Source organism: Hemiscyllium ocellatum, chromosome 32, assembly GCF_020745735.1.
Source record: "Hemiscyllium ocellatum isolate sHemOce1 chromosome 32, sHemOce1.pat.X.cur, whole genome shotgun sequence".
NCBI lineage: Eukaryota > Metazoa > Chordata > Chondrichthyes > Orectolobiformes > Hemiscylliidae > Hemiscyllium > Hemiscyllium ocellatum.
The window spans coordinates 32,235,046-32,248,796 of NC_083432.1; the positions used below are offsets into that span (position 1 = coordinate 32,235,046).

Genomic DNA, 13,751 nt, shown 5'->3' on the forward strand with positions numbered 1-13,751 from the left:
CAGCAGAGGAGGCTGACAGGTCAATCTGAGTTAGCAATTTGAGAGGCATGGACCATGAGAATCTTTTCCCATGGCAATCATGTATAAAACCGGAGGGTGTAAGTTTTCACTCATAAGGTGATAGAAATATGGAATGTCCTGTCTGAGATGATGGTAACATTTAAGAAGCATCTTGATGAGTATTTAAAAGACCAGACATAGTAGGCTATGAACCAAATGCTAGTAAATGTGATTAGTAAAGTTTGGTGTTTGTTGGTTGGTAAAGGCTTGAGGGCCTGTTGCCATGCTGTATGACTCTCTGAGCTCTCGTAGCTTCCTGGTAAATCTCATTTTTTATGATTTTGAGGCCAGCATTGTGCACAATGCACTCAAGTGTGCACTAACTTTGTTGTTTTCAACTTGAGAAACAAGACTTGGATTAGATGAACTCTCTATCCAAAGTTTGTCTTTGGATATGTAATTATTCTGATCAGGAAAGACAGCTTCTTTTTTAACCACAGCTATTTCCAAGCATTGTCTGTTAAAATACAGAAAATTCCCCAACTTGAACAAAGCAGGTGTAAATTGCAAACAGCTGAAATTAACTTTGGATTTGAGAGTCCATGAGACAGTGCAGTGGAGAATTACCAGAATTTTTCAGGCCTTGAGGCTTGTAGCCCCAAGGTTATGTTTGTGGAACTAAGGTTGTTTTCCTCTGAGTGAAGAAAAATGTGTTGCTGGAAAAGCGCAGCAGGTCAGGCAGCGTCCAAGGAGCAGGGGAATCAACGTTTCAGGCATCAGCCCTTGTTCAGGAAACTCTTTCCTCTGAGTGAAAGCAAATAAGGGGCAATTTGACAGAAGTACGGTCAGTTTCTCTATAACGAGATGATTGCATTCCTGTGCAACCCCACATTCTAGAAAAATTGAACTTTAGAAACAGCGCATAAAGTGTTGGCATTGCAGCCAACACACGTTTTAAACGTTTGTGCTTTAAAAACTGTCCCCAATTCCTTAATCACATTTCAGCGAATTCACTTAATGAAACGCACATTATAGCAGAACAACCTGTATCCAAGATATACATCAGTTTGACTAAGGTAGACAAAGACAAATTGCTTGATTTAGCTGTTAGCATAAAGACTAAGGGACACGGATTCAAGATTTGAGCCAGAGATGAAGGGGAGACGTCTATAAGAGCATTTTTTACATAATGAGTGACCATACCTTGAGCTCAATGCCAACAAGGCTGGTGGAAATAGTGATTAATGCTTCTGAAAGGAAATTATATGGATGCCTGAAGGAAATAAACTTAACAAGGGTAGAGCCAGCAGGTTGGAAATGACCATATTCTTCAGCGGAGATCCAGCCTGGACTGTGTAGACCAAATGCCTTCCTCCTCTGTTATAGAAGATCCCTTGATTGTCTATCATGTGATTTGCTTCCATGAACTGCCACTACTACAACTTCCCCGTATGAAATTGTGATATAATATTGCAGCAGTTACATTTGGCTGTCATTGAAATCAGAAGTTTTGGGAATTGTTTCAGCCTTGTTGCTATTCATCTAACACTTGACTGAGTTTCAATAAGGTAGGAGAGATTGCAGCTGCTTCTGATTACTGGTACTGAACAACTGTTACAAATTGGCTCAACGGTTTAGCAACGAGTTATTGCTTTTAAAAAAAGCAAACTACTGCATTTGTTAACCAACTCAGCAAAAAAATATTTTTGGGAATACAGCATTTTAGTTTTGGTTAACATTGTTGTGAATGAAGACTTGCTTAAGATCTAAATTTTCTGTTGAAAGGCCTGGGTGAAGGCCAAAGTTGCGATTCCTTTCAGGAATTTCCACTGAAAAGAAGCAGTCATGCACTAAAGAAAGGACTTGGGTTAAACATGCTACACAGTACACTAAGAACGCACATCTAACCTCCAAGAAAAAGCAGCCAGTTTCACCCAGGGAATAGCTGATCCTAGAGGCCAGCAAAATCCCTGGTTCACTCCTCCATTTATGACGAGTCCACGGATGCCATTGAGTGCACTGCTTCCCAGACTTTGTCCTGTCCCTTCAAAATGGATGTGACTTCAGAGTGAGAGGGATGAGTGGTGGGAAGGAGAAAAGACTTGAGATTTAAAAAAAACGGGTTGGAATGATTTCAAGATTAGTTCTGTTTTGAGCCACCATTTTTTCCATGCTCTGATTCGGGCCCTGCAATGCCTTTGGAGTTTGTTGGGTGTTAGGCCATACTCGCTGAGCAACTGGAAAAAATAAGATTTGTGTTATGCCTCGGGCCTTGGCTCAGGATCCAGAACTGTCAAGACAAAGAGTTCATTCCACAGACTTACACCATTGCTATCACCAGGGAGTGGGAAGGCACAGGAAGCTGTGACCCCAGTTACACATCTTGTATTCACGTTGGGGAGTCATGACCTACAGGTCGGCAACCAGAGTGTTCCAGATTCTACAGTTAGTCTAACCTGGAGGGAAAATCAACCAAAGTATGTGTTACTGATGCCTATCTAATGGCTTCTCACAGAAAGTGTTTGCCAATGATGCTTGGCATCAAGACGATCAACTATTTTTTTGTAGTGCTCCCCCAATCCAATAGCCTTCAGATGCACAAGTCCCCCAAACTTCGAGGTCTTTGGGGTGAAGGAGGTGCAATTGTGGAGTAGTGATAATGTATCGGATGGAAATGTGGAGCGGGCGTTTTTGGTGACAGTGTATCTGCAAATTCAGTGAATCTGTAACTTGAACCCCATCTGCTGCACAGTACACCAAAACCCAGCTGTGAAGGAAATAGCAGCCACAAATATTTAGAATGTCATTTAAAGTCATGCAAAAAAAAAGATGGAAACAGACCCTTCAGTCCAACCCGTCCATGCTGACCAGATATCCTAATCTAATCCCATTTGCCAGCATTTGACCTATTTCCCTCTAAACCCTTCCTATTCATTTACCCATCCAGGTGCCTTTTAAATGCTGTAATTGTACCAGCCTGCACCACTTCCTGTGGCAGCTCATTCCATACACGCACCACCCTCTACGTGAAAAAATTCCCCCTTTGGTTCCTTTTAAATCTTTCCCTTCTCACCTTAAAACTATGCCCTCCAGTTCTGGACTCTCCCACCCCGTGGAATTTTTGAATTTCCTGAAACAGTGTGTTTTTCAAGTTGGCTTTGGCTGATCTAAGAGACCAAGTTAAGGTTGTGGGAATATGTTCTTGCACCTGTCTACCCTGCCCCCAATGCAAACCCTTACCATCACAAAATTCCTGCCCTGTGGCCAGGGTCCCAGTTGGCAGCAGTATGGTTTTGATTGGACTTGGAGCAGTTTTATTCTTGCCCAAAAGTTGCACTGTGCCTGCACCTAGTACCATCGTGGTTTGGCAAGAACCTCAAGGTTCTGATAAATTAGATTAGATTTGATTAGATTACTTACAGTAATGAAAACAGGCCCTTCAGCCGAACAATGATCCTCCGAAGAGCAACCCACCCAGACCCATTCCCCTACATTTAACCCTGACTAATCCACCTAACACTATGGGCAATTTAGCATGATCAATTCACCTAACCTGCACATCTTTGGACTGTGGAAGGAAACCAGAGCATCCGGAGACACGGGGAGAATGTGCAAGCTCCACACAGACAGTTGACAGTTGCATGAGGTGGGAATTGAACCTGTGTCTCTGGCGCTGTGAGGCAGCAGTGCTAACTGCTGTGCCACCATGCCGCCCAACGCTCTACCATTACGAATAATGATTAGGCATTTGGACAAAGCACAGAGGGCATCTGGTAGCTGAGGAACTTGTGTAAACAAAAAGAAAAATTATGTTTAAGATGCACATTTGTTAAAAGCCAAAACTTAAAGCTTTATTCATGAAGCTGTGATTCTGTAAAGGTGGGAAATAAAGCACCTTCGTGCACAGTGTTGGTCATTCTCCTCGGTGTAGCAGGAGTGAACTGTGAGAGGGTTCTCCTGGTGTTAATTCGGGAGCTGAGAAGAAGCGAAAGGATTGAATGTTCCTGTACATGTAAATCGCTAAAACCTAGTGCACAACTACAGAAAGTAATTAAAATGGTTTCTGAAATTTTTGGCTTTTTCTTCAAGGGATTGGAAGGCAAACATGAGAATGTGATTTTCGAGAGTGTTGGTCAGACCACCATTTGAAGTATAGTGCCATTTTTTGTGGACTTTCCCCAGAAAGGATACATTATACTTGGAGAGTATGCACTGTACCAAAATGAACTGAAAGATAAATTGGGATATTTCCCAGAAGTTGAGAAATTGGATGCCGTAGAGAAGCAAGCTATGCTGAGTCCAAGTGGACAGATATAAAAAGCAATCTAATAGATTAAGAAGATTTGGTGTTTATCTCAAGGACCTTCGTATCAAAAGGGAAGGAAGTTTTGCTGCGGTTTTCTTAAGCTATGGTTACATCTGAACTGGTGCGGAGTGTTCATATTTGCGTACTGCACCTTAGGAAGACCAAATTGACCTTGCCACAGATACAGTCACGTTTCATCTGAGTGATGGCAAGCCTTAATGGATTAAATGATGAAGATGGGTTGCATTAGCTTGACTTCTATTCCTTTGGATTTAGACAGTAGAGGGGTGATCGACTTGGGGGGCAGTATTTAAAGTAACTAAATAATTCCTAAGAGAAGATAAATTATTTGAAATCCACAGCAATGGCACACAATCTTAAAATTAGAGCATGATCTTTAGGGAGAGAAATTAGGAAGCATTTTCACCAAAAAAAAATGGAGAATCGAAACTTGCTTTCTATATCCCACACTAGCCATAAGCCTTCTTCAAGTTAGGATACTCTGTTAGTGTATCCTGTTAATCCTGATGAAGGGCTTATGCCCGAAACGTTGAATTTCCTGTTCCTTGGATGCTGCCTGACCTGCTGCACTTTTCCAGCAACACATTTTCAGCTCTGATACTCCAGCATCTGCAGACCTCACTTTCTCCTACTCTGTTAGTGTTGTCTTGGTAGTTTTGATCAGTTTCTTAAACAAATCGGGTTGGCAGGAGATTCTGTGATTCTCCACACCCGGCCCCTGTCACCTTCTGTTTTATTTTTAAAATCAAACTGTTTCAATATGTAATGACATTCCTGCAGTGCAAGTCGGACTTGAGCCCAGACGTTCTATCCCAGACTATTGTTTCTAAGCTATCAGTGGATTGGCTGACAATGATGACAGAATAAACGTTTTGCTGTGCAGTGGTGGTGTCCTTTTCCCTGACCAAAAAGTCCAAGTTCAGCACTTACCTCAGCATGCGACTGCCCTGGTGATGTGTCCTAACACATCCATACAGGTTCAGTCAGACCAAAAGACATAGGAGCAGGAGTAGTACATTGTTTCCCTTTGAGACCTATTCACTAAATGAGAGCCAGTCTGGGATTTTGATTCGTAATCTCTAACATATTTCACCAAGCAACCTGCAAGTGAGAATTGTACACTCGCCAACTGATGGCCAACTTGGAGACCTGATTCAAATCAAGTAATGGTAGAATACTAAACAGGATTTTGTGGCTGAGACCACTGTCCATGTACAGCAGTGAAGAGTTCACCTTCAGGAGCTTAGAATGTACAATTGCAATGGAATAGAATTACGTAAGGAGTTATGAGAGACAGATTGAAGTAAGGTCAACTTAGCAAACCCAGAGCTCACTGTGGAGGTGTTTTTATTTTCTAACTTTGTTAACCAATGCTGTGCAAATTAATCATTTGGCTACTTCAGAGTGCATTAACAATCAAGAGCACAGTATGGAACTAGAGCCATACATAATGGGTGGCATGGTGGCTCAGTGATTAGCACTGCTGCCTCACAGTGCCAGGGACTAGAGTTTGAGTCTACCCTTGTGTGACTGTCTGTGTGGAGTTTGCACATTCTCCCTGTGTTTGTCTGGGTTTCCTCCGGGTGCTCTGATTTCATCCCACAGTCCAACGATGTGCATGTTAGGTGAATTGCCCATGCTAAATTGCCATAATGTATGTAGGCTAGTGGAATAGCCAGGGGATATGCAGGATTACTGGGATAAGGTAGGGGAATGTTCTTTTGAGGGTCTGTGTAGACTCAATGGGCCAAATGGCCTGCTTCCACACTAGGGATGCTCTGATAAACCAGCTGAAGCAAAAGTGGCAAGATTCCTCCCTTAAAGGCTACCAGTGAACCTGTTGGTTTTTAAAAGCATTCATGGTATCAGACTGCAAACCTGCTCCATTCATTTTCATAGTTGGCCATGGTAGAATTTGAACTCTACCACTGGATATTTAGTTCAATACCAGAACCTGTACGCTCCCATAGAACACCAGAATGTAATTTTTCATTGACTCTACTTGTTCTTTCTGTAAATCATTTGCAATCAGTTCTAAGGGTCTAGTTGTGCTTAGTTTACCCTTAGAAAATCTGCAGTGTTGGCCTTGGACTGCCACAGATATTGGAAGAGAGCATTGTTTGATATACGTTTACATTTAACCCAGGTGCCTACTTTCCATGAATGATTTTTCCATGATGGCAGCAACAACATGGACTGTTTACAGGGCCAACCACTACTGTACGAGAGAGCAGGGGGTTTCAAACCTAGGCGCCTGGCTCAGGGTTAAGGACACCACCACTGTGCCATAGAAGCCCTCATGATGATTAAGTACTATGTGAGATTTTGTATGTAGGACATACTCAGGTACTTGTATGGTTACTGTTTTGACAGAGTTCAGCTTGTTGGACCTTGATCTGCCAGTGCTTGGCAGGGAAGGAGAATGGCCATTCACTAACCCAGTTTGAGGCTTATTTGCTTTGTATTTGCATCGTCTAGTTCTGTGACTTATTAACACTTTTGTTTTTGATGGTTGCAGCACAACCTATGTTCAAATGTGTTTCTTTACCACAACAGGGCTGCAGCAGGTTCAAACTGGAAGCTCATGGAGACTAAGAAGCAGCCCTGGCAGCAACAAAGAGGACAACGAAAGAAGGGGGCACAGAGAAAAAAATGTGATCACTGTCAATGATAATAGTGTGAGAATTCTTCATCATCTAGAAGAGGACATTCAGTCTGCATTACAGAGACTCAATAGGCTGGAAGACCTGACAATGTCGCAGGTATTGAAATTATTTTAATGTAGCCTCATATACTCTGTTTTTATTGTCAGTTTAACAACCCAGTTTCTGAAGAGAATTTTTAAGGTTTTATTTTGATGCAAAAACAAAACCAAAAAAGGGCCGATCAATCCAGAGAAGTTAAGAGCATATCATTATTTTTTCTTTGAAATAAAAATGTAAGTAAAGAAACGAAAAGATTTTTTGAAAGGTGGTCAAACTAAATAACAGTTAACGTACAAGACATTGCAGAGGCGACTTTTAGAATACTTCGTACAATTCTGATTGTGTGTTGAGAGGAAAGATTTTGTTAAACTTGAGAGGGTGAAGAAAAGGTTTGCAAGGATGTTGGGGGACTGAAAGGTTTGAGCTGTAGGGACAGCGTGAACAGGCTGAGGTTTTATTACCTGGAGTGTCGGAGGCTGAGGGGTGACCTTGGAGGGATTTATAAAATCATGAGGAGCATGGATGGGGTGAATAGCAAAGGTCTTTATCCTGAGGTGGAAAGAGTCCAAAACTAGACGGCATGGGTTTAAGGTGAGAGGGGAAATATTTAAAAAGGACCTGTGAGGGGGAACTTTTTCATGCAGAGGGTGGTGCATGTATGGAATGAGCTGCCAGAGGAAGTGGTGGAGGCTGGTACAATTACAACATTTAAAAGGTACCCGGATGGGTACATGAATAGGAAGGGTTTAGAGGGGTCTGGGCCAAAGGCTGGGCCAAAGGGCGGCACGGTGGCACAGTGGTTAGCACTGCTGCCTCACAGCGCCAGGGACCTGGGTTCAATTCCCGCCTCAGGCGACTGACTGTGTGGAGTTTGCACGTTCTCCCCGTGTCTGCGTGGGTTTCCTCCGGGTGCTCCGGTTTCCTCCCACAGTCCAAAGATGTGCAGGTCAGGTGAATTGGCCAAGCTAAATTGCCCGTAGTGTTAGGTAAGGAGTATATGTAGGGGTATGGGTGGGGTTCGCTTCGGCGGGTCGGTGTGGACTTGTTGGGCCGAAGGGCCTGTTTCCACACTGTAAGTAATCTAATCTAAATGGGACGAGGTATGTTTAGGATACCTGGTCAGCATGGACAAGTTGAACCAAAGGGTCTGTTTCTGTGCTGTATTCTGTGCGACACAGTTGTTAATAAAGGGACTTCACGTGAAATCCTGCTAGCTCCTTGCTTTTTATCAAATGTGGTATCAACTTTTAAAGAAAATTCATGTGAGATATAGGCATCGGTAGGTGTGCCCATTTATTGCCCAACCCTAAAGCAGAATCTGTGTTTGCTTACTGTCACTTGCCTCCCAGTATGATAGGGGGAGAAGAGTTGTTAGAGATAACAGTGGGCAGCTTGCCTTTGGTTAGTCAAGTGGGGTTGAGTGACTCACCATCACCAGATGGTTTCAGGAAATTAACTGCTGGTTGTATGGGGAGCAGGATCATTGATGGGAAAAATGTTATCATGTTCTTGTCTAGTCGAATCTGGCAGGGATACCTGAGATCCATTGGAACTAGGGAACATGTGATGCTGAAATGTTTTAAAAGGATCATTCGGATGAGCATTGAAGATGTAAGTGGCATGGGGGCCTTTGTGGTAGTGTCCCTACCTCTGGACCAGAATGCCTGGTTTCAAGTCTTCCCCTGTCTCAGAAGTTATTAAGAAAGTGGCACAAGGGTCTCTTGTGTAGACGTGGAAGGCCTGAGTTCAAGTCCCAGCAGGACAGTTCTGAATAGATTGATTTTAAAAGATATAACTGGCACAGCAGAAGCGTCCCCACCTCTGGGCCAAAAGGCCTGGGTTCAAGCCCCCATGCCCTGCCTTCGAGGTGTCCCACAACATGCAAGTTGATGAAAATAATTATAAATACAGACAGCAAATATGCATTGTTGTTGAGTTTGTGGTATTTAATTCTAAATAAAACTCAAAGTAGAAAGCATACTCATCTCCTCTGTCTCACCAACCTTTTAACCCCTGGTGTTTTAACAATCATGTGGAAGATGGGCTAATCCTTGAATAAGTAACCAAGCCCATAACCTTCAAAAGTAGAAGTCAATAAAGAAGCAACTGTGGACAATCCAAATCACAATAGCAAAGTTCAGAGCATTGATTGACGAAATATCATCTACCATGATGAATGAAAGAATATGGAGGACAATAGGAGCTTCAATGATTGTTGACTGATGATAATACACAGGGGAATGGTTGCAATTTTGCAGTTAGTAAACAATCATTAAGTGTTTGACCTGAGTCAACCTTTTGATTGATTGTCTCAGTCTTCAAGGCACTAATAGTACAATAATGGTGTCGCTGTGCTTGCAGCCCTTGCTAGCAAACTAAGTATGAAAGGCTGACATTTCCTAGTGTATAAATAATGTGCTCGCAGCATTTTCTAAAGATCATTCCTTTCCAGTTAAAAAACACTTCAGAATTTCACTGGCTGTGACCCTGTTCCCGCTGAAAGGCGATTCTGGAGATGCCAATGATGCCATTCTGTAAGCAATATGCAAATCTCCGGATCACTTTTTGATCGAAATAATGATGTTGTCTTCTCAAATTCAGGAGAAAATAAGATTTTACTGACTGACTGACCCAAAATATTGAATGTTTGGCAGTGGAATATGCTTAAAATGAACTAAATGGAGTAAAATGTCTCTATGTAAAAGTGTTTTTATCAGTAAGGTATTAAATCAGGTTTTTCTTGTTTGCAAATCTATTATTGTCAGTTTAGCCTATTATCGAGATGTGAGGTTTTTTAGTGAAACTAGTTTTAACCCCTTTGCTTAGGTTTTTTTTTCCGAATATATAATGTGTAAAATCCACAGCCTGAGCTCCATTTATATTGGCACTTCTTGGGACTGGAGTCGGGAATCCAGGTGTCAGTGAGCAATCTCCTGAGGCAGAATTACCTGAAGGCGTAACTTTGCAGGTCAGCTGTGTAACCAGCGGTAGACCGACATCTCCTACGTCTTCCAGTGAAGGTCCACTGAGCCACAGGTCTAGTTTTTAGCATATTTTCACCTGGAATTAAGGCCCTATGGATGAAAATCCTACTGTGCAAGAGTCTGAGGCGGACAGCCTTTGTGCTCAGTGGTGCATGCAGGAGTCAAAAAGTATGGCGCTGGAAAAGCACAGCGGGTCAGGCAGCATCCGAGGAGCACGAGAGTCGACAGTTCAGGCATAAGTCCATTCCTGGTGAAGCACTTATGCCCGAAACATTAACTCTGCTGCTCCTCAGATGCTGCCTGACCTGCTGTGCTTTTTCAGCGCCACATTTTTTTGACCCTGATCTCCAACGTCTGTAGTTCTCACTTTCTTTTAGGACCATGGAGAAGGCCGAGACTGCTGCCAGAAGAGCACCATCCAGGTCAAGGGAACATGGAGGACCAGGGACGTGTGGACTGGATAATTTCTTGGGTTTGAAGTTGAGGTAGAGTAGGGGAGGGAATGGAATCATCGTAGGTAACGAAAGGGCACTGGATTCCCCGTCAGCTGATGTTCAGCCCCTTTTACTCAGACGCTCGATTGACAGACCCCTCTATACCTCCTCCTCCCCCTGTCCCACTCCAAAGTGACAAGCTGCTCAGAGGGTAGCAGCTGGCATACAGGCTATAGTGGCAGGCCTGGATGAATCCCAGTGGCAGAATGATGAGGTGCTTAAGTGGCCATTACTCAGCAGAACGTCAAACGTGGGCTTTCCCAGAGCCTAAGTCTGAGAGAAGTGAGAAGGTGAAGGTGCAGGTTTCTCCAGTATTCCAACTTAATCAAGTGCCCTTCCCTCTCCAGGCTGACTCTCAGGCCAATGAAGCCCGATTCATTTGTGTAAACACTGGGGGCTGGCTCACTGACAACGTGAACCCAGAATCCAGTCTACCAAAGGATTGCAGTAAAGTCATCAATAATTAAAGCCCAACTAATTCACCAATGTCCTTCAGGGAAGGAAACTGCCATCCTGACCCTGATGTGGCCTATATGTGACTCCAGACCTAAATCAAAGTGGTTGACTCTTAACTGCCCTCTGGGCAATTAGGAATAGGCAATAAATGCCGGCCTAGCCAGTGATCTCCTCATCCTAGCAATGAATTTTAAAAAAGACTTCAGCCTCTATTTGGGAAATTTTTTGCTCAAGGCCACAATGTTCTCAGGAAGCCTGCTGATGCTTGAGCAAGTTACGTTATAATCATGTGGCTGAATAGTCAAGACATTTTAAGTTTTAGGTTTAAACCCTTTTATTTGATATTGATAAAAAGTAATGTCTTGATGTTTGGTTATTATGTCCTAAATGACTTAGTTACTATATCTCCGATGCTTCACCCACCCAGCGTTGTCCCAGCATTTAATTCCTATTTCTCCATAGTTGGATTGCCTGCAGCAATCCCTCCTGTTACCTTTCCAACCCATTCACCAGTGGAATTTCCCAAAGATCTGTATTCAGTGTGTCTTCTTGTCCTCCACATGCATGTCCCTTAATTAAACACTCCCCAGCCCCAATCCAATTACAAATTCCTGCTTCTGCACCACTCTCTCGATCTCTTGGCTGTGTATTTACTGTTTGACTGCTTGTCTGACTTATTTGGATAAGTCAAAATTCCCTGCAAAAATGCTGCTCCTGTGCGACTGAGGGTGCCTATCTTGGTACTGAGAATACATACTTTCATCTCCATAATAAAAGTCTCAGCACCATTGAAAACACTTTTCTATATATCTTCATGGTACAACAGTGTTCTCCTTACTGGCCTTGCCTCTTCCCCTCTCTCATTCACTTGCCCAAAGCCCTGCCACCTGAATCCTATTCCTGGTGAGCCCATTGATGGAACCCACAGGCCTCCATTGGACCCACACCCCCCCGACACCCCCCCCCCCCCCCCCCCCCCCCCATGGATATCCTCATGGTGATCGTGACCCAGAAGCAGCTCCTCAATCTCTCTTTCATGCTCTGATAGGAAACTCCTGCCATGAAGCCCAAAGTTAGCAGGAAAATAAGAACAAAGAACAAAACAGCACAGGAACAGACCCTTCAGCCTTCCAAGCTTGCACCACCACATTTTGCCTTCTCTGCTAAAATGGTCTTCACTTACAGGATCAGTATCCTCCTGTTTCATTCCTACTTGTGTATTTTCCCAGGTATTTCTGGAATGCTGCTATTGTGTCTGCTTCCACCAACACCTCTGGCAATGCATTCCAGGCACTGGCCACCCTTTGTGTGAAAATCTTGCCTCACACATCTCTTTTAAACATCCGCCCTCCCCCCACCTCGCACCTTGAGCCTGTGTCCCTGGAAACTGAACCCTCCACCCTGGGAAAAAGCCTCCTACTTTCCACTTTATCCATGACATTTGCAATCTTGTAACCTTTTATCAGGTTACTCCTTAACTTCATTCATTTCAGAGCTAACATCCCCCATACTAGGCAACATCCTGGTAAACCTTTTCTGTACCCTCTCCAAAGCAATCTTCTGGTAGTATGGTGACCAGAACTACACGCAGTACTCTGTGTGACCTAACTAAAGTTCCATAAAGCTGCAGCATAACTTCTGATGAAGACAAGCATGGTATAGGCCTTTTTACTACCTTATCTATCTGTGCTGCCACCTTCAGTGATCCATGGACCTGCACACCCAGTTCCTGTGTATACCGATACTCCTAAGGGTTCTGCTGTTCACTGTATAATTTCCTGTACTTGACCTTCCAAAATGCAACACCTCATATTTGACCGGATTAAACCCCATCTGCCATTTTTCTGTCATATCCTGCTGTATCCTCTAACAATCTTCCTCACTATCTGCAACTCCACCAATCTTTGTATCGTCTGTAAACTTACTAATTAGACCAGCTACGTTTTCCTCTAAATCATGTGGCACAGTGGTTAGTGCTGCTGCCTCACAGGGCAACTGTCTGTGTGGAGTTTGCACATTTTCCCCATGCCTGCATGGGTTTCCTCTGGTTTCCTCCCACAATCCAAAAATGAGCAGGTTATGGGGGATTGGCCATACTAAATTGCCCATATTGTTCAGGGAAGTGTAGGTTAGGTGCATTAGTCAGGGGAGAGCGGGATCGGTCTGTGTGGATTTGAAGGGCCTGTTTCCACACTGTAGGGATTCTATGATGATTTATATAGATCACAAATAGCAGAGATCTGATCCCTGTGGAATACCACTAGTCACAACCCTCCATTCTGAAAAGCATCCTTCCACCACTCCCCTCTGTCTTCTCTGTCTAAGCCAGTTCTGGATCCATCTTACCAGCTCACCCCTGATACCATGTGACTTCACCTAGTAGCTTCCCTGAGAAGGGAATAAGTCAGGACCTTGCAGAGGCAGGAATACATTTGAAGAGATCCAGAGTATCAGTTTTGATGCAATGAAAATCATTTCCTTTGTTCCCTGTTTCTACTAACATTATAAAGCTGCCTTAAAATAAATATGTTGAATGATTCCAGTAGACAATGATTAAGATTAGGTTTCCAGTGCCTTGCAGCTAGCACCTTGTGTTTAGAGGAAATATGTCCTACCCTCTCCCTGTAATGAACACGCCCCCCAACCACTACCAAGGGAGAAAGATTGCATTGTAAAATTCACTTGTGTTACATGACAAATGATAGTAGCCATATTTACTGCCTGCTTTCAACCCTTAAATCCATTGGATTCTATTCCTATGTTTTCCATTTATTTAGCTATCGAT

At 43.3% G+C, this 13,751-nt stretch overlaps 1 protein-coding gene across 6 annotated transcripts in view; it reads left to right on the forward strand.

Annotated features, from left to right (window-relative positions):
- LOC132830927 (acyl-CoA-binding domain-containing protein 5-like) overlaps nucleotides 1-13,751 on the forward strand; it is a 173,081-nt gene that overhangs the window by 67,873 nt on the left and 91,457 nt on the right. For all 6 annotated transcript variants that reach the window (XR_009646449.1, XM_060848878.1, XM_060848882.1 and 3 more), the window contains one exon: nucleotides 6,884-7,089. Coding sequence is in view for 5 of the 6 variants with exons in the window: in XM_060848878.1 (XP_060704861.1) it covers nucleotides 6,884-7,089 (206 nt within the window). In the remaining variant the exon portion in view is untranslated. The remainder of the gene's footprint in view (nucleotides 1-6,883; nucleotides 7,090-13,751) is intronic.